The sequence below is a fragment of the Lissotriton vulgaris genome, chromosome 5, assembly GCF_964263255.1.
Source record: "Lissotriton vulgaris chromosome 5, aLisVul1.2, whole genome shotgun sequence".
In the NCBI taxonomy this organism is placed as follows: domain Eukaryota; kingdom Metazoa; phylum Chordata; class Amphibia; order Caudata; family Salamandridae; genus Lissotriton; species Lissotriton vulgaris.
Window position 1 is genome coordinate 1,913,965,669 of NC_141693.1, and position 20,847 is coordinate 1,913,986,515.

The window sequence follows — 20,847 nt, forward strand, 5'->3', positions numbered from 1 at the left end:
TGTTTAATATATAGTGTGGTCATGTAAAGTGCTCCAATAGCGTTGAGCTGGTTTACGCTCTATAAAACTACAAAAAAGGAGGCCCTTCCTTCCGTCCCTTTAGTTTCTGTACCCTCTGGGCTGAATCTTGCAGTTCGCTTTTCCTTTTATTATTTTTTTTTATTTAATGAGAACATTTGATTATACATAAAGGAAAGTATGAGCTCCTTTCTTTTCAATCATTAGAAGTATTATTAGCCAGCATTATTCTCATCAAAGATTATTATTTTTGTCCTAAAGACTACTATGGCGGAACTCCTTAAGCCAAGATAACCTTTAGTAGCATCTGTTGAAAGAATACGGATAGAATTACATTCTTAAATGGAACTACGACTGTATCTCAATTTGCTTTGAGGGTCCGTGTAATTTGCAGGAAGACCTGTGGAATCAGACAGACATTGATCACCGATGGGCCCAGGTCAGTTGGAGCCACGCCCACTTGCACATGTAGCCGCTCCCACTCCCACTTGGAGCTACTCCCACGTCCGCTGCAGAGACTCCCCGTTACAGATGAGGCGAGGCCCCTGCGGTGGAAGACACGCCCGTCTCAATGTAGACACTCCCACCCCGGCTGCTCCGCACATTAGAATAGAAAGAATAGAGACACGCCCACTTCACAGATTGCAAGAAACGAAAGTTTTTCTGTAGAAAAATGGCGTCAAACAAACAGCTAAAGCAGGAGGTTTCCTGCTCCGTATGTCTGGAATATTTCACAGACCCCGTGTCCGTGGAGTGTGGGCATGTCTTCTGTCTGTCCTGTATCACTCGCTGCTGGGAGGGGCTGCAGACAGACTTCCCCTGCCCTCAGTGCAGAGAAACCTCTAAGAACAAAATATTAAGGCCCGTCAGACAGCTGGGAAACATAGTGGAGCTGCTGAAACATCTTCACACCCCGAGTGCTTCCGTCCAGGGGGAGAATCTGTGCCGAGAACATGAAGAGAAACTGAAACTGTTCTGTGAAGATGACCAGGAGCCCATCTGTGTGGTCTGCCGAGAGTCCAAATTCCACAAGGCTCACTCCGTGCTTCCCATGCAAGAGGCTGCCCAGGAGTACAAGGTGCGTACAGTCTAGATGATCGGGGTGGGCAAAAAGCATCTAAATCCAAAAACTGCCCAGGATTACATCGCGTGTATGCCACAGATTAGGCCTTCTATAGGTTATTAAGAAAAGTTTTTATTTAGTTTTTGCACCTGCATATTCATAGTTAACTAATTTTCCTCGTCCAAGCCTGATTAGCTGCTCCATAACATGTTCTTTCTTTGCTTTCTGCGACTTGTAGTGCTATCTTCCTCATAAAAGCAGATTTACAGATCCCAGAATGCATAGGGTAAATCTAGACTCACCCACCATAGCACTGACATCGAAGTCTTCCTCTGTCGACGCACACTCCCTCCACCTCTGAAAGGACAGTTCCAGAATACCGCAATGTTTGTTAGTAGGTGAGATGAAGTAGCAGCTTTATGCTGGAACAGCAAAGGAGGATTGTGTCTGGCAAAAAAGATGTCTCAATTTGCCACTACTCTTGGGCCACCTTCAGCTCCACCTCTGTTCACCAGAGGTTTGTGTTCATAACCTGGGCCGTTTGTGGTCCTAGATAACAGAGCTTCCGAGTTTGGGACTAGGAAAATATGCCGTCATCCACCAAGTTGACACACTCAATGTGGTACAACATGTCACACAGCCAACACCTTACAAAGGACACACCCTCAACCACGTCTTATCAGCATCACCAGCAATCCAATGCAAACCACCCACACTCCTCGACTGGAATGACTACTTAGCCATCCCTAGGACTTTGCTCTGCATACTACCAACAAACCAGGTATACCGAAAAGAGAACACCAAACCTTCAGATCTTTCAAAGACTTCTGAATAGACAACCTAATGATTCAAAACATCTTTCACCGTATCAACTTCATGTCTTACACCATATTGTTCTAAACAGCTTCAAAACATTTTTGGAAAACTGTGTGAACGTCTACAGCCAAAATAAAACATGCATGGACGAGCCAAAGCCTTCAGCACCCGGGTACTCGTAAGACCTTGTTGTCAGTAAGGACACATCGCTGAAAGCAAAGATAATGGAAGAAAAACAGCTCTGGATGACCTCATGTTAACGAAGGTGCTCTAGGTAACACTCAGACAACTCATCACATCAGTCTAAGCAAAGTACTTATGTTGTGTGGATTTTTAAAGCGTGATAATCACCTGTGAGGGTATCCAGGCGCTAGAACAGGTTTGTGGGCGTGGGGCCTGCAGAGTTAGTTGAAGATGAGTCTTTAGCCTCCTACAGAATTCAAGAAGTGAGGAGGAGGCTCTGAGCTGTGGGAGGTTGTTCCAGGTTTTGGTTGTGGAGTAAGAAAATGAGCTACCTCCCATTCTGCTTTTGTGAATGCAAGGGGTGTTAGCAAGTGAGAGTGATGCTGAGTGTAAGTAAGTGTGTGGCAGACTGGTGAAAGTGTATTAGCCTATTCGGGTATGCTGGTCCAATTTTGTGCATTGTATGTGTGCGTAAGGAGCTTAAATAAGCTGCGTTTGTGAGTTAGGAGCCAGTGGACCTCTCTGAGATGTGGAGGGTGTGACATGGGACGTTGAGGATGAGTCTCGCAGCAGCGTTCTGGATGGTCTGGAGTCTGTAGGAGCTGTTCGAACATTCCCGCGTAGAGTTCGTTGCTGTGGCTGTCTGCTTGTGATGAGTGCTTGTGTGATGGTACGTCTGGTGTTCTGGGGTAGCCATTTGAATATCTGGCATGTGTAGTATGTGGAAGCAGAAGGAACTCACTGTGTTGACTTGTGCTTTCATGTTTATCATCCAGGATGATTCCTAGGCTAGGTTTCTGTCATGTTCGGGTTTGGGTCCTAGCTCTGTCGGCCACGAGGTAGAGTTCCATGGATCAATCAATCATAGCTAGGCTGTGGGGTTTTAGGTTTAAACCTATTTTAACTGATAAAACCCCACTGAAAGAAAAATAGCCCTCACCAGTGAAAACATATAAACACTGGAAAAACACCTGCACAGCCACAAACTAAATGCCATTCAAAGAAAGGAAAAAGAAAGTGAAAGAGTCATTTTGTTCTTACTGAAGGAGTCAATAAAATGTAACTTTGTTTCACAAGCTAGCAGTAAGAAAGACTGGCTAACATTATTCTGCTTGAGTTTTGTTCTTTAATGATGCCACAAAAATATTGTTTTTTCTTCCTTTTACTTTTTTCAGTTTTATGGCCTTTGGTCTAAAGATGCAGGGTTTAGTTTCACGTTTTAGGTTTAGTTTAATTATTATATAAACTGTAGAGAATCCGGACATATCAAACTCACATTTGATATTTTGGCTGCATTTGATTCTTTCACTGATAGGTAAAATGGCTAGTTTCATAAAAATCTTTCCTAATATGTGTCATCACATTTGCCCACAGAGAATGGGTAAAAACCCTTAATATATCAGACCATAGTTTCTAGTGGGTCAGTATTGATAGTAGGGTAATTGCCAACACCTCAGGCTTTAAACATTAAATGCATGGTATAGTGGCAAGTATATATATCACCAAGCATCTGGGATAGTGGTGAAAACGTGACACCAGACTTCCGGAAAATATGGAACGCAGTGTCACTTGTTATGCTCTGCAAAAAAGGTTCTTTCCAAGTTCAACAAAGATTGGAGTGATATTGTTTGTATTTGTAGTGATTCAGCTACGTAAATAAAAAATGTGTGTGAGGACTTGTCAAAATTGATACCCGAGCTGAAGTGATTCCCTGTAGGAGATCCTTGCCACTTCTTAGATGGTATGCTGAAAGCATCTTTACAATCTTCAGAGTTAATCAGGGATGCTATTGACTTTTTAGTCCATTCTGGTGCACTGTTTTCTTATGACCAGGAACTAAAATGCAAATATTTATCATTTCGTGCTTTATGTGGCATCAAAGAAAGAGTCATCGCAAATGTGCCCCTTAGCTGACGGTTCTCAGCCCAAGTGGCTATGAATGCTGAGAGGGCCTTTTCTCAGAAGTTTACATGGGAAGGAAAGCGCAAACGCACATGACCGAAAACTCATTGAAGAAGTATTGTATGGTGTGCTACAATAAGATTAATTTGCAAAAATCTCTTTGGACCTCATATACACTATACGTACACTGTCTATATACCATGTTCTTTCAGTGCAGAAAGCAAGCAATGATGAAAGCAAAACGTTCCATAAACACCGGAAAAACACTTTTTCTGTTGTTTTTAGTGGCGTGAAAATGTGTAACCACTGATAACAACTGTTTTTTAAGATATTGAAAACACTGAAAAAACCCCACCAGAATTTACCAAAAATAGAAACTGAAAACAGGACAGCCTAATCATAGCATTTGTAAAGTGCAGAGTTTTTGATGTGAATGTTAACACCTTGGCTGCTAGGTGTTTTCCCCTCCTATGCTGACTTTTCGTCATTTCCATCATTTCATGACGAGCTCAGCTCGTCATCATCACAGCTCAACCGTGCATCATGACGAGCTGAGCTCGTCATGAGCATGGAAGGGGTTAAGGGTGAGGGTGTTGTCGATAGTAATGCCAAGCGATTTGACAGAGTTGGACAGTGTGAGTGAGCAGTTGAGTGCGTTAAGGTCTGAGATCCACGATTGAATGGGGAGACGGTTCTTTTTAGGGGCGAAGAGGATGATTTCAGTTTTATTTGGGTTTAGTTTGAGATGATTTGACTGGAACCAGGAATCAATCTTATGAAGGGAGTTGTTCAGGTGTAAGATGTCAGCGTGAGTTTTAATCTTGTAATAGATTTGGGTGTGATCAGCGTATAGGTGGTAGTTGATGCCTGCTTGTTTAAGAATGAGAGTGAGGGGTTCCATAAAGAGGTTAAAGAGGGAAGGGGAGAGGATAGAGCCTTGGGGGACTCCAAGGGAGACAGAAGAGGGGTTAGAGAGACAATTTTGAATTTTTATTTGCTGAGTTCGGTGTTGAAGGTATGAGGTGAAGCATTTGAGGGCAGTGTCGGTAAGGCCGAAACAGGTCATAAGAACATTGAGTAAGGTTGAATGGTTGACTGTATCAAACGCTGCAGAGAGATCAAGGAGGATAAGAAGGGAGGTCTCCCCATTATCAAGTGATTGATGGATGTCATCAATGACATTGAGCATTGCCGTTTCGGTGCTGCAGCCTCTCCAGAAGCCAGACTGAAGGGGGTCAAGTAGGTTAAAGTTTTCGACGTATTTGTCAAGGTGTAGTAGGACACATTTTTCAAGGACCTTTGAGAGAAGGGGGAGGTTGGTGATAGGGCGGAGATTATTTAGTTCATTTGGGTCAGCATTTGGATTTTTAATTATGGGTGAGATTTGACCAAGTTGAAGGAAGGTGGGGACACAGCCCGTGGCGAGAGAGGTGTTGATAATTTTTGTCCAGAATGGAGCGATGATGTGTTTAAGGGTGGGGACAAGATTGGAGGGTACAGGGTCTTTTGTGTGGGAGGACGGTTTAAGATTGCCAATTATTTTGAGGACTTCTAGCTCTGTGATGGTGAGGAAGTTGAGCAAGGATGTATTGTTCTTTAGTTGTGAGTTAGGGGAGTTGGTAGCCGGTGTAGTGGTAGGAGGGAGGCCAGTGGAGTGGTTGAGGGGGAGTGGAGAAGAGTGTCCTTTGAAAATGCTGCCTTCAGATTGGTTTATGGGCTTGTTAGTCCCTCCTTATGACAGCCATGTCATCATTTGTATCCTCCCATGGTTACTTTCCGCTTTACTTCGAGTGTTACATGGTACGTGTTATTTAGACTGTAAGCACTATTTTCTTTAATGAGGTTCTTCTACTGCCTTCTCTACTGCCCCCTCCCTCCCGTTGCCCATGCCTTGCCACCCCCACTCCCCTCCCGCACTTCCATTGTCCATGCCTTCTGCCCCCCCGCCCCCACTCCCGTTGTTCGTGCCTTCCCCCGTCCTCCCTCCCGTTGTCCATGATTACTACTGTTTGCAATGCAGTAGGTCTGGCGTAAATGCAAGTCCTATTGCATTGCAAATGCTTTTTTTGGTTATGCCTCCTTTTCTTCTCAGTGCTGAGGTGAAGTCCATATGAGTAAAATGGCTGCAGCACTTCCCTGTGCTGTTTCTGTCTCCTGTGAACCCTGCAAGGCTTGGCTGTTGTTGACTGTATAGTCAAGCTCGGAGGCAGCGCTCTGACACTCAAAGGGCAGCTGGAAACTGTTCGACCCGATGCCCTCCAGAGAGCAGCAGCCATCGTGAAGCAGCTGCATGCAGATTGGAAGAGCTGTATCGTTGTGCATGGAGCAGGGTAAGTGGAGATGGCCTCTGGGGCCTGACTGTAAAGTGGTGGTCCCCACAGAAATGATGACAGGACGCTGTAGTAGGGAGAACTTTGTTTATTGGATTACATGCTCAAGAGAGCTCCGAGCCAGTAGTGCCGTGCTCCGACACTCGCGCCTCTCTGAGTAGGGATGCGCGTGCATCCCCAGAATGGCCGCCGGCACGTCACGTCGTGACGCAACGTGCGTTCACTGAAACGCTAACATTACATATCTCCCTTTTTTCCAACCAATAGAAAATTGTAACTTACAGTCCGCCGCTCATATCAAAGTCTTGAAATCTGGCTGGTCTCACCACTGTCCTTCTCCTTCGGGTCTGTCTTATCGGAGTAGCCGTGATTTTTCTCTCAGGAGTCTCAGCATTACCTCCCCCATTGCCCAGGCTCTCCCTTGATCTCCTCATGCTCGTCTCCTCCTTCACTCTGGGGCTTCCTCTGTTACTTTGCTCCCCGCCGATTTCTTCTCTCCCCATGTCCGTCTCCTCGTTGAGTTGTTCACTTCCTGCACCAGCCTCCTCCACATTTTCGAATTCTCGCCCACCTTGGCTCCACTGTAGCACTTTATTGCATCTCACCATGCGGTCCTGAGACCATACATTGCCATCGCTCAACATGGCAGCTCTGTCGTACACTTCCTTTACCTGCAAGTGTTTACTGTATTTGCTATCCCCTTTTCTTTGCATCGTCGCCAACTTAACTCGCACCCATTCACCTTCCTCAAATCCAGTGTCCTTCACATTTCTTCGCCTGTCATAGTGCTTTGCGTAGGTGGCCTGTGCTTTCTCCAAGTTTGCCTGAACCACTGCCGGGGACCAATTGCTCGTTATGGTCTTCTCCTTCCACACTCGATTGTCCTTTGTGAAGGGGTCCCGTCCCCTCAAGATTTGGAAGGGACTGTATACGGTTCCTGTAGGGTTGATCCTGTACGCCCATACCATTTTCCATATTTCTTTCTCCCAGTCCTTGTTATTGGATATCGCTGCTTGAACGGATCCCATCACCACTCGGTCAAAGCGTTCTACTAATCCATTTCCCGCCGGGTGATAGATCGACGTGTTCTTGGAGGGGATCCCGTTTCTTTCCATGAAGCCGGTCCATTTGTCTGAGGTGAACTGAGGGCCATTGTCGCTTAGGATGGATTTGGGAATGCCCTCCCTCAAAAATGTGTCATGCAAGAATCTTAAAATCGTCTCCGTGTCCATTACCTCATCCACCTTCATTTCAGGCCATTTCGAGTATCTGTCGATGAGGACACACACATACTTTTGGGTACCTTGCCCATCCAAGTTTGGGCCCAATATGTCAATGGATAGCTCCTCCCACGGGTTCTGGGGGGGTTCAAATCTTCCCAGCGCCGGGCGCAGTGGCTTGAGTGTTTTGTCTGCTCCCTGGCACTGTGGGCACTCCCTGACATACTGTTCCGCTAGTAGGTCCATACCTGGCCACCAATATTCTTGCTTGGTTCTCAACTTCATCTTGCCTATCCCCAAATGGCCTTCATGGAGTATCGCCAATAGTTTTGCAATTATGCCCGGTGGGGAATGACCTTGTCTCCCCTATACACGAACACTCCTTGATCATCCATAGACAACTCTTCCCTGACTTCATAGTACATGCTTAGGGTTTCGCTGGTGTGTTTCTTCTCTGGCCAGCCCTGTACTATACATTTTTTCACCTCCTGTATGGCTGGGTCTTCACTGTAGGCTTCGCTCGATTCCTTGTTGCTGATGACCTTCTCTTGGTCAACCGGCAGGGCCACCATCTCCTCTCCACCGGTCTGGTCCTCTTCCCCTGGTTCCATGGCTGCCGCCCTGCTCAGGTAGTCCGCCACCTTGTTACGACTACCTGGAATGTACTCTACGTCGTATCTAAATTCCAGTAGTTTTAGTGTCATTTTCCGCTAGAGGTTAGTTCCTTCACCAATGGTTTATGATCAGTCTTGAATTGAAATCGTGTGCCCCACAGGAATCTTTTCATTGCCCACACCACAGCTAGCATCTCCTTTTCAATGACGCTGTATTTTCTTTCTGTGTCGCTCAATGTGCGAGAGGCGAAACTCAGTGTTTCCATCACTCCTTGTCCTCGGTCCTGCATCAACACCGCACCCAATCCTTTATCGCTGGCATCTGTCATGAGAACCGTTCTTCCCTGAGGATCATATCCTTGTAGGGCTATGGCTCCCACCACATCTTTCTTTATACTCTCGAATTCCCCTTGTGCCTCTTCCGACCAGCAGAACACTGAGCTCTCTCTAGTTAATTTCCTCATGTGGTGCGTCTTTGTTGCGAAATGCTGCACAAATTTACTGTAGTATTCCGCCATACCTAAGAAGGACCTGACGTCTTCCTTGCTTGTGGGTAGTGGTGGTGCATCACAAAACGCCTTCACATTTTCCATCTTTTGGGTGATCCCTTGCACTCCAATTTCGTGCCCTAGATAGGTCACTGATTCCATGCCCAGGCGGCACTTTTCCCACTCCGCCGTGAGGCCCTTTCCTTCTAGCACTCTCAGCACCTTGGTCAGTTTTGCATCGTGGTCTAACCTGTCTCGTCCCATCACTAGGATGTCGTCCTGGAAATATTGGATGCCATCCATATTCTTGAACAGTTGGTGCATCAATTTCTGAAACACCGCAGCCGCTGATGCTAGTCAAAACGGCATACAGCAGAACTGGTAGCACCCGAAGGGGGTAATGAATGATGTCAACCTCCTGCTCTCTGGGTGCAATGCAATTTGATGATATGCGGACGTTAGGTCGATAGTTGAGTACCACTTGATACCTCTCATTTTGGCCAGCATCTCTTCGATCCTTGGCAAGGGAAACTTCTCCACCACAATGTTCTTATTTAATTTGCGCAGGTCCACACATAGCCTGACCTTCCCACTGGGTTTCATGACCACTACCAGTGGCGCCAGCCACTCAGCGCACGTGATCGGTTCGATGATTCCTTTTTTTTCTAATTCTTGTAGTTCTATTTGCACCGCTTCTCTCACTGCGAGAGGTACATTTCTCACTTTGTGAGACACCGGTATGGCGCCTGCCTTGAGAACGATTTTGTGCGCAAACTTTTCAAGCTTCCCCACGGTGCCTCCAAATACCTTGGGGTACTCTCTCTTCCATTTGGCCAGGTCTGGCCACACTTCCGGTTCGGTGAGTAGGATCTGTACTTTACCACCAGGGTCCAGTGAATGCCCAAGTCACCCTGGTCTAGCCATCCCAACACCGATGGTCCCTTCTCAGATATGTACAATTTGCAGTAGGCGCTGCGTCCTCTGAATTCAAACTTTAACGGTCTGAATCCTACCATGGGGATAGGGTCTCCGTTGTATGTGACTGGTCTTATGTCCAGTTTCTCCAGGTCTGGGCCCAGGTGCAGCTTGAATGTTTCGTTCCACACTGCTCTCTGGACAATGGTATATGGCGATCCGGTATCAGCCACTATACTTATCGGTACACCTCCGATCGTCATGTCCAGCACCGGCTTGGTCGACCTTTTATTGTCTACGCTCAACACTTGGTCGTAGATGCAAAGTACTGTGTCCTCGTCTTCATGGTCGTTCTCCTCTCTGTCCTCTTGTCCTTGGTCGATGTACTTGACCACACTCCTGGAGGCTTTCCTGCGGCACACTTTCTCGTAGTGCCCTACGATCCCACAGTACATACATTTGGCGCGAAACGCCAGACACTTCCTCTCGTAGGCTTCATGTGCCCAGCTTCCGCACCTGTAGCAAGCCTTCTTATTGTTCCCCGTCTGTTTCCCCGGTGGTCCCGGATTCCCTTGCCACCTGTTCGGTCCCTTCGATGTGGGCCCCTTGCTTCTGTTGTCCTTACGGTGCTCGTCGTCGTCTATCCTGTTCACCATCGGACGTGCTGCAGTCTCTCTTTTTGCCGCCTCCGCGCATCTTCGCGCCAATTCCGCTCTATGATCATTACTTCCTGCAGCGTGTCGTCACCGCTGGCCCACAGCTTGTCTTGCACCGCAGTACTCTTAGTGTGCCTTACTATTTGATCCTTGATGAATTCATCTGGTAACGTGTCATATCTGCACGTGGATGCCAATTTCCTCAATGCCACCACATACTCTTCTACCGATTCCCCTGGTTGTTGCTTTCTTTGCTGGAAGTTGTATCTGTCAATTGAAACGCAAACCGCCGGTTTGTAGTGTTCGTTTAATTCCTCGATTGCGTGGGCATACACATCGTCATCTGTACTCCCCCGTGGTTTGGGTACCAGATTCTTGAAAATCCTTAGCCCGTCCGGGCCTAGATTGTGTAACAATATCCGCCTCTTCCTTTTACTGGTAAACTTCTCGTCATTTTCATCCTCCAGCACTTCGATGAAGTTGTCTATGTAGTCTCTCCAATCTTCCCACCTCATGAGGGGTTCCCCTGGTTTGGGTAAGAACTGCACAGGGTCCGTCGCTGAGGCTGCTAGCGCGCACATCTTTTCGCGCCTTTCTGTGGGCGGGGTGTCACCGTGACTTCTGGGGCTACCAGGTGCACTGTTTTCCTCTTGTTTCTCGTTTTGCAGCTGGGGGCTCTCTGTTTCTGCCCCTTCGCTTTTCCCAGAGGTCGCCAGTGCTCCTGCCTCGGTTGTGTTGTGTTGGGGGTGTCCTGGGTGGTGTGCCCCTCTGCGCGCCCTTTCACTTCTTCCCCAGTGCTCAGTTCAGCTCCCTCCGTGTGGATATGGGCTCTGACGCGCTCTCTGGTGTCCACTGTTTGTTTGTGGTAGTTTACTTACAGTTGACCTGTCAGTGTGCTGGTTGCAGGCTTGCAACTCTTCCCTGTCCTGTTTTTTTTTTTTTTTTCTATGGTGGTGTCTCTTCTTTATTCCTTTTTTTGTCCCGACCTCGTCGCCATTGTAAAGTGGTGGTCCCCACAGAAATAATGACAGGACGCTGTAGTAGGGAGAACTTTGTTTATTGGAATACATGCACCAGAGAGCGCCGAGCCGGTAGTGCCGTGCTCCGACACTCGTGCCTCTCTGAGTAGGGATGCGCGCGCACTGAAACGCACTGAAACGCTAACATTACACTGACTGCAGTGGAGTTTAATCTTCACCCAAGTTAATGTAGAGATCTTTGTTGTATTATTTTATTCGAAGTCACCATACTTAGGCAGCGCAAACAGGGCAATAGGCTTCAATAGTTTTACAGTAAACAAGTGCTTTAAATCATGAGAAACGTAACAGAATGTGTATTACAAATCTGCACACTTATTAAAAAAACACTGCACTGTCACCTATCGTCAGAGAATGAATCCCATCAACCTTAATGACACTTCACAAAATCAGAAGCAAGCCTACGAACTTCCTGTTATCTTTGCATAATTGCTAGACACTGTTTTAGCTGCTATATGTCTACCTGAAGGTATTGTAGGGCTTTCCACAAGCACCAGTTACGTTACACTCTGTCACATTCGTTTTTTGGTAGGCGTGGGGAGATTAATTGATTGGCCTAGAATCACAGGATGTTGAGCGGACGCCCGAACCTGGTTTTCCAGCTCTAATGTTTTTAGGAATGTTGTACAAAATCCTACCTTGTGCAGCAGGCTGAAGGTATAAAATAAACAAGCATTTACAATGCAATGGTCTCGGCATTATTAAAGGTAGAGCTGTTGGTATTGCTCCTGACATTTTTTTCCTTTTTTAAAAAAAACCCATAAATAAATGGTATTGTCATTTACAATGGCAATAGGTGAGCATTAGAGAGTAGTAGAGAGTATTCGCGGACACAGAGCCACACACACAGAGAGCCACACACACAGCAAGCCCCACACACACAGCGAGCCCCACACACACACAGCCAGCCACACACACACAGCAAGCCCCACACACACAGCGAGCCCCACACACACACAGCGAGCCCCACACACACACAGCCAGCCACACACACACAGCCAGCCAGACACACAGCTAGCCACACACACACAGCCAGCCACACACACACACACACAGCCAGCCACACACACACACACAGCCAGCCACACAGCCAGCCAGCCACACACACACACACACAGCCAGCCAGCCACACACACAGCCAGCCAGCCACACACACACAGCCGGCCACACACACACAGCCAGTCAGCCACACACACACACAGCCAGCTACACACACACAGCCAGCTACACACACAGCCACACACACACAGCCACACGCACACAGCCACACGCACACAGCTACATGCACACCGCCACACACACAGCCACACACACACAGCCACACACACATAGCCACACACACACAGCCAGCCACACACACACAGCCAGCCACACACACACGTCCAGCCACACACAGCCACACGCACACAGCCACACACATACAGCCACACGCACACAGCCACACGCATACAGCCACACGCACACAGCCATATGCACACAGCCACATGCACACAGCCACACTCACACAGCCACACACACACAGCCACACACACAGAGCCACAGCCAGAGAGCCACAGCCACACAGACAGAGCCACACACACACAGACAGCCACACACACACAGGCAGAGCCACAAACGGTACACTTAGGGGGATACAAATACCCATAAATCATTGTAGGGAGAAGTAATTTCTTTTTGTGACACAAAATGTGTAATTACTCTGGTCTGCACATGCTGAATCAATAAAGTGGTTGGGGTGGAGAGGGATGCCTACTCTGGTTGTATGTCCTTTTGCTTGCTTTTTGAAGTGACTGCGTTCTCGGGTACAGCTGACGAGGAATTACATTACGGGTAAAATGTACTGAGACGTGTTAAATTTATTGTAAAAGGGACCTCTCAATCATTCTTGAGATCAGAATTGGGGAACACAACCTGAAGTTTGGTAGCTGCCAAAACAGCAGCAGAGTACTGATTCAGGTTACAAAGAGCAAACCCCAGGGCTGAAGTCATCAAAAGACCTTTCAATCCATTTAAGACAACTGCATTAGATCATCTATTAAAGCTTGAGACTTTTTGAGTAAACAGTATTTTAACTTATTCTCCCATAGTATTTAAAGCCCAACTGGAGAAATATTCATTGATTTTCTGTGGTTTCAATAATAATAATAATCAATCTATGTTTATGCTAAAATAATGCCGAACATAACAGGCGTTATGGAGAACTTACTCCACACGTGTATATGGTTGAACCTCTAATGTTCCCGGTCAGAGAAGCTTTTATCAGATTTTACATTCGAGAACTGTTGACGATACTTTCACCTTGGTTGTTTGCAACTACCTAGCACAAAAATGCTGCATACCATGCAAGACAGACCAAGATTCTGTATCCCCAAATTAATTAGTGGTCCTCATTTACCAATCATTTGTTTAAATAACTTCGAACAATTGTAGTAATTTATAGGGGAAAGAACAGCAGAATGGACTCAGCCATTGCGAACTATTTGGCGATTCCTTCAAAGATACTAGCTGAATGCATTTAAAGAACCATTAATGTGGTGAATAGAACAGGAATAAGCAAGTGGCGTATGGTATGGTGACTAACATATATTCGGTTGTGAGGACCAATTAGCACTTGACTGTTAGTTTGTAAAGCGGCTGCTAATTGAGGCTTACCTAAATACCATCTGATAACATGCTATGACTATTATACTGATAGAAGGGTAAAGTTAGCAACAAAACGGAGACAACGTTCGGGTTTTGTAAAGAAGGTCCAATACGTCAGGTTTTTCAAAGAATTACCAAATGCTTCCCTAAATACTACAAGCTGCTGGAATATCCAATTTCTGGGAGAGGCGGCCATTAATAACCTATTCAATGTTGCAATGAACATCTGGCTTATCCTGGAACCTTGGCGCTCAAATGTGGGTTTAATAGGCAGGGAAACAAAACGCATACCCTATCTGTTGCGCTCATATACATATTTCCTACCCTCTATCACAGCACAAAAACATACATTGATGCAAAAGACGGAAAAGGTCCCCGGAGAGGAGCAAGGGTTACCGAATATATTTTTCCAAAGCTGTAAACACGCGGTGCCTTATGGCGATCTGTGAGGCGCAGAGCATTGCTTGCCGCTCCTTTGTTCCGACATCGCCAAAACTGCCCACTTCTATGCCCCGATGAAACAGAACATTAAAGGTGCGATGCGTCCCTTTACCACACGTCCCCCATTCCCAGATCCCTCTCCCGTTCATACATGATTGCTCTTTTCACTGGCGATCCCCGTTCTCATGCACACCACAGCTTCACGTCTTCTCGATGGTGGTGCTTACAGAACAACTTCCGCTTCCGTTTCGTACGGCGCAAACAATCGTAAGACTTTTTCAGATTATGACTTGCCTCGCTACCATGTTGGAATGTCCTTGTAGGAACGGGCTCGTACTTCTGAGAAGCAGTAGCATATTTTATATTTGTTGTATTGCAGCAGATTACTTTTTAAATTCTTAACAGTTCATATTGTCATTCATATTATTGTTGGACAAATATTCATTGTTGTTTAATATCAACAGGAAAAAATTGTTAATGTTGAAGGATACCACAAACCTGTTTTAAGTAATAAAATAATGTCATCTTAAAATGGAAAATCTTGTGGACAACATTCATCTGCCAGGTCTCAGTAGTTTCATTAGCCGTTGTCGCCTCACGTCTCATATTAGACCACATACATTATTAGTCTGTCATTGTGTTCTGTTTGCTGCTGAGAAAGGGGGTGACGTGTTTCCGAAATGTGACGTAGGGGTAAAGGAGGGTAGATTTCAGTAATGAAGGTAGAAAAGGGACGGCATCAGATCGCTGCCATGAAATTATAATAGACATCGATATTTTTTAAATAAAAAAAGTAAACAAAAGATGGCTAACCTCAGCTTTTTGCAAACATTTATGGATTCCATGATCTCTTTTGACGTAAGGGAGTAGCCAGAAGGGTACCCACCCGTAACCCTACTTGATCATATCACGAATATCTCTGAGCGAACGGGTAAGCAAGCGACCCCACACAGTAGTTTGGGCGATTATTCTACAGCCTGACCGGAGGCATCGGATCGTACTTCTCTTTCTTTATCTACTGAATACAGCAGCAAAGTAGCATAAGACAAGGGATAGTTACCTCATTTCCAATGCTGCTCTCCTGGTTTTACCGAGCAGCAAAATGGCGGCCGCAACTCCGAAAATTTCGGAATCGGGGGCGTGTTTTTTGCGTTCTGAGTGACGGATGACGTCACAGGTACAAAGAACGCAAAAAACACGCCCCCGAATCCGAAAGAGACGGGGCTTGAACGGAGTGATGCCCCTCTCCTCCAATGGCTGGCCTCCGTTTAGGAAGCCAGCCAATGGAGGAGAGAGGTGGGTTCAAGTTCCCATACCTAAAAACATTAAATCTCCCACCGAAGACTGCGTAAGCGCAGCCTTCGGTCCTCGACCTAAAAAAGTACTATGACACCTTTAATGATGGCCGCGCAGAAGCGATTTTGTATTACTTTCAACCATAATGAACACAACCGTACAACGTGGCTTAAAAAATTGTAAAACCAAATTATAGGATTATTGGCTTTGTCAATATTTTCTTTGCCACGTTGTACAAATGTGTGGCTGCTGTGAAGCATGTTTGAAAGTAAGAAAAGAAGCGCTATAAAGAAAGAGGACAACGTTGACCATGTTGCAGCACTTATTTTAAAAAAAACTTTTAGCCAGGTGCAGTGTAGTTAGGCTGCTGTACAAAATGACAAAATGACTGTAACCATTGTTACAGATCTTGTTCTGTAATGTTTTTTATCTGTAGGGAAACTGGTTTGTACTCAAACTTTACGTAATAGCCTGTACACTCAGCTGAATTTCTGGTCTCTGAGTCCTCTTTTAATTTGCAGCTTCCACGTGTCTCATTGTCTTGATGGAGTGGAGTATCTGGTAGTAGTATTTTTAATATTTTTGGTCCTATTGTAAGAGTACAGTATCCACATTACTCACACAGTGAGACAGAATATCTGAGCGTTATTCAGTTACTGTATAGTTATTTAGCAGCAACATATTTCTAAGGTAATGTTTAATAGACAACATAAAAATAATAGAAAAATGAAGAACAAACTGTGAACTATTGCCCACCTTAAACCTTCGCCCACATCTGTCAGTAGGATGTGTCGTCTTTGACCATTGACTCATCTGGACTGCCTCGTGAGCAGACAACAAGGTGTATTTCGGTGGATGCCAGCAGTCCTACAAATCCGACTTCCTCCCTCCTCCAAGGTAATTTGCTTTCTTATGATCTTCCTATCCTTCTGTTGCGGTAAAATTTTAAAGCTTAGTCCTTTGCTTTTATTTAATTAGAAGTCACTCTTTAGGAATTATGCTCTCTGCTCTATACTACATTTCTATTCCATTTTCATAATCCTTCCTCTGCATTTGCTGTCTAACTTATCAGCTACTAGAAGCTCTTTCTTGAACATTAGCAGTATTCTACAAATCATACTACATACATACGGTTCTGTCTGTGACATCTGGCAACAGTTTTTTTTTTTCCTTTTTTTATAAAAGTTTTTATTCAAGTTTTCATAATTATTACATTACATTCCCTCCCCCCACCCCCTCCGCCCCCTTTGAAGACCAAGGTCCAAAAACAGAAAATACGTTAAATCACTAAACAAAAACATCTATGGAGATGAAAGCAACTATACAAAGAATATTATAGCAGGCATAGCATAAAGCCAGTAACAGCTGGATGGAAAAGGAAAACAAATTACCCTGGATCCTGAGTTTGTATCCACTGTAATAGAGGTTCCCATATCAACATACCTCTTTGTTTTTTCCTGATCCCTTTGTTTTTATATATGGCTATCTCGATGCTGCATATTGCCAATAGTCTAGCCCTCCAATGTGTTATGGATGGTGGCTGGTGGTCTAGCCAAGCGGAGGCAATACAGAGCCTTAGGACTGCCATACATACAAAGATCAGCCCCTGCTGGTTTAATGGGCGCTCAAAACCAGCCAAACCAAGCATAATCTTTTCAGTTGATATGGTCAATTCTACATTATTATTTCAGAAATGAATTTAGAGATCTCAGTCCTAATATTGGTGAGTTCTGGACACGAGGCAAACATGAATATCATCAGCTGCCGCTAGCGAGCAACGGGGACAAGCAGTGCCCGTTCCGCTAGCCCACTTGGACAATTTAAATGGGGTGTAATATAGGGCAAAGAATGTTTTATAGAATTGTGCCTGCAATTTTATTGAAATAAGCCAAGTTTGCGATAGCTCCAACACACGAGCAGGCGTTCCCTGATGCACCGCAAGATCAGAATGCCACTTATCCAATTGATTATCTAAATCATCAGGAATAGATTTATAGAATTCCTTATAGATTTCCCCAATTTTTGGGGTAATTTCCCTTCTTAAATTGTCTATTACTGCAATGTTTTGAAATTTGCCTCTTCCCCCCGTTTTCCTTGATAGGAAATCCCTGACCTGAAGGAATTTGAAGAAATCCCTATTACTGATGTTATAGTCGTCCTGAAGTTCTTGGAAACTTTTTATCCGATCCCCAGTAAAAAAACAGCCTAGTTTGGTAATCCCCGCTCCGACCGACCTAGCCATGCAGCCATCTAGAAAAATCTCTGGAAGATCGGTGTTACCTTTAATAGGGGTATAGTAGGAAAAGCGCCCCAGCCCTAGCAATTTACGGATATTAATCCAGACTTTCCAATCGCTCGATATTGTCTTGAGTTTAGTTTTCTTAAAGAAATTATCATTGCTATGCCGCCATAGACACCCTTTACTTCTATCCCCTAGAATCATCTCCTGTGGACTTGGGATTACTGCAACACAGGAGTCACTGACTATAAGTTTCCAGTAATACATCCTGAGATTTGGCATAGCTAACCCTCCTCTTTCTTTCGGTAACATAATCCATTTTACTGCCCTTTGAGGTTTCTTGAATCCCCAAATAAATCTAGAAAACATAGATTTGATGATTTTAAAATAACCCGGGGAAAATTCAAGGCAAATTGTTCTAAAAAAATATAAGAATTTGGGTAGAATCAGCATTTTAATTATATTACATCTGCCACCTATCATCAAATGTAAATTGTCTAACCTGACCAGATTTTTTCTAGTAGTTGCTATTAGGGGATCAAGATTTTTCTCTACAATTTTGTCCACCTTGGCGCATATGCTGACACCCAGGTATACAGCCTGCTCAACTACTCTAGCATCATGCATCTCTACTTTATCATTAATAACAACTTGGGTATTTGCTGTGTTCAGTTTATATCCTGATGTTTTCCCAAAACGTGCAGCTTCTTCTTCCACAATCTTTATCGCCTCCTTGGGGTTAGTAGATACTAGAGCTATGTCGTCTGCATAGGCAAGGACTTTTGTCTCAAAATTATTAATCCTGATTGAAGGTACAGAAGGGTGACTTTCGAGTTTGCGAATAAATAGGTCAATGTATATCGCGAACAAGAGAGGGGAGCATGGGCAACCCTGTCTTGTTCCCCTCGATATCTTGAAGTTCTCTGACATCTTTCCATTTATCACAACACTCGCGTTTGGGTTGACATAAAGTCCTTGGATGGCCCTAGTAAAACCCCTTGTTATTCCACAGTTTGACATTGCTGCCCACAAAAATTTCCAGGAGACCCTATCAAAAGCCTTTTCCGCATCCAGCAGAATGAGGGCCATAGGGTCTCCTGTACTTTCAGCATAATCAAACAGAGAGATCACTCTCTGTATGTGGTCGGTTGTCGATCTGGCAGGAATAAAACCATGTTGTCGAGTTGACACCATCTTGTGGATTATAGGTGCCAATCGCCCAGCCAAAAGTTTAGAATAGATCTTTGAATCTCCATTAATCAGCGTTATGGGGCGGTACGACCCCATCTCTAATGGATTTTTCATCTTCTTGAGGAAGATCATAATCTTTGCCAAAGACCAGGACGGAGGTGGATTCCCTCCTTGGAATATTGACTTAAAGAGCGGTGACATGATAGATTTTAGTTGCTCGGCGAATTTAAAAAAAAACTCCATGGGAATCCCATCTACCCCTGCCGCCTTGCCCATATTCAGAGACTTCATAGATAGCATTATTTCGTCCCAGCTGATAGGTGAATCTAATCCTTCTTTATCCTCCAGTTCCAGACATTCTCCCAAATCAACCCCCAGATAATCGACATGGACATCTTGCTCACTTTGTGGTTCATTATATAGTTCTAAATAGAATCTATGGAAGGCCTCTCTGATATCGTGTTCCTCTACTCTCAGCGTGCCATTACTATCTTTAATAGCTTTGATCATATTGGCGGTTGTTTCCTCTCTGGTACGTACTGCGAGCTGGTGTCCCACTTGTTCGCTAAGTTCGTAAGCTTTTTCTTTAGATATCATTGCTTTTGTTATGGCTTTTTCTGTAAATATCTCTATTATCTTATTTCTAGCTATTGCGATTTGCGCTAATCCCTCCGTACCATGACCTGCTTGTACAGCTGTGATAAGCTCCGTCTCTGCTTTACTCAAGTTCTGATATAAAGAAGCAAGTTGTTGTTTGCCTATTCGGTTATTCCTAACTGAGAATTGTAATGTCTCTCCTCTGACGCTAGCTTTCATTGTGTCCCATACTATCTCAATAGGAGCGCTGCCCATATTTGTTTCCAAAAAGGATGGGAGACACTCTCTCATATGATTGCAGTATTGCTCATTTCTGAAGAGCGCTCTTTCGAAAGTCCAAGAGCTTCTAGTGCGAGAAGGACTACTGCATGATATATTAAGTTCGAGCGGGTTATGGTCAGAGAGTACCCTAGGGAGCTTCCTTATGGTGCAGCTGTTCTTAATTGAGTTAGATAGGAGTATATAATCCAGCCTGGTATGGCGGGCATGGGGATGGGAGAAGAAAGTAAATCCATCATCCCCCTGATGTCCCAGTTGCCATCCATCCAGTAATCCATGCCGTTTGCACAGATCTTTGAAAGCTCTAAAAACTTTGGGTTTTCTCCCTTGATATTTAAATTCCGAGCCAGATGTCCAATCTCTTGGTAAGTCAAGGTTGAAGTCTCCACATAAAATAAGAGGCAAAGGCCAATGTACCGGTTCGTTAGAGATACTTATTACTGTATCGGGGTCGTCCCCCAAATTCCCATAGACTGTGCTATATTAAGTCCGTTATTGTAGTTACACTCCGTAATGGCCCATCTCCCAAGATTATCTGAGAGTGAGCGATTAAATTGCAGGCCCCCTCCTTTAGCTAAAATGGCTACACCCTTGGTACGTGTTCCCTGAGTAGAGGTGATAATTAGTTGGAACCCTAGGGATTTTAATAGATGTTCTTGACTTCTCTCTATATGTGTCTCTTGTAAAAAGACTATATTGGCCTCCATCGCGTGCAGGCCTTCTGCCACCCTTTGTCTTTTTTTTGAGGTCATTAAGACCACAAATATTTAGAGATAATATTCTTAATCTAGCCATTCTTTTTTAAAAGGTCTTTTTTTTTCCTTTGGTTCCTGCAGGACTTGTTACTTGTTTTCCCTTCTGTCTCGTTTGACTTTTCTGCAATAGTGCAGTGGCTATTTTCGAGTCAGTGCGTTTCTTT

At 44.8% G+C, this 20,847-nt stretch overlaps 1 protein-coding gene across 4 annotated transcripts in view; it reads left to right on the top strand.

Moving 5' to 3' along the window:
• Window positions 1–691: 691 nt before the first annotated feature.
• Window positions 692–20,847, top strand: part of LOC147717708 (E3 ubiquitin-protein ligase TRIM39-like) — a 332,681-nt gene continuing 312,525 nt past the window's right edge. For all 4 annotated transcript variants that reach the window (XM_086920552.1, XM_086920554.1, XM_086920551.1 and 1 more), the window contains exon 1: window positions 692–1,096. In XM_086920552.1, the coding sequence (XP_086776678.1) occupies window positions 692–1,096 (405 nt within the window). The remainder of the gene's footprint in view (window positions 1,097–20,847) is intronic.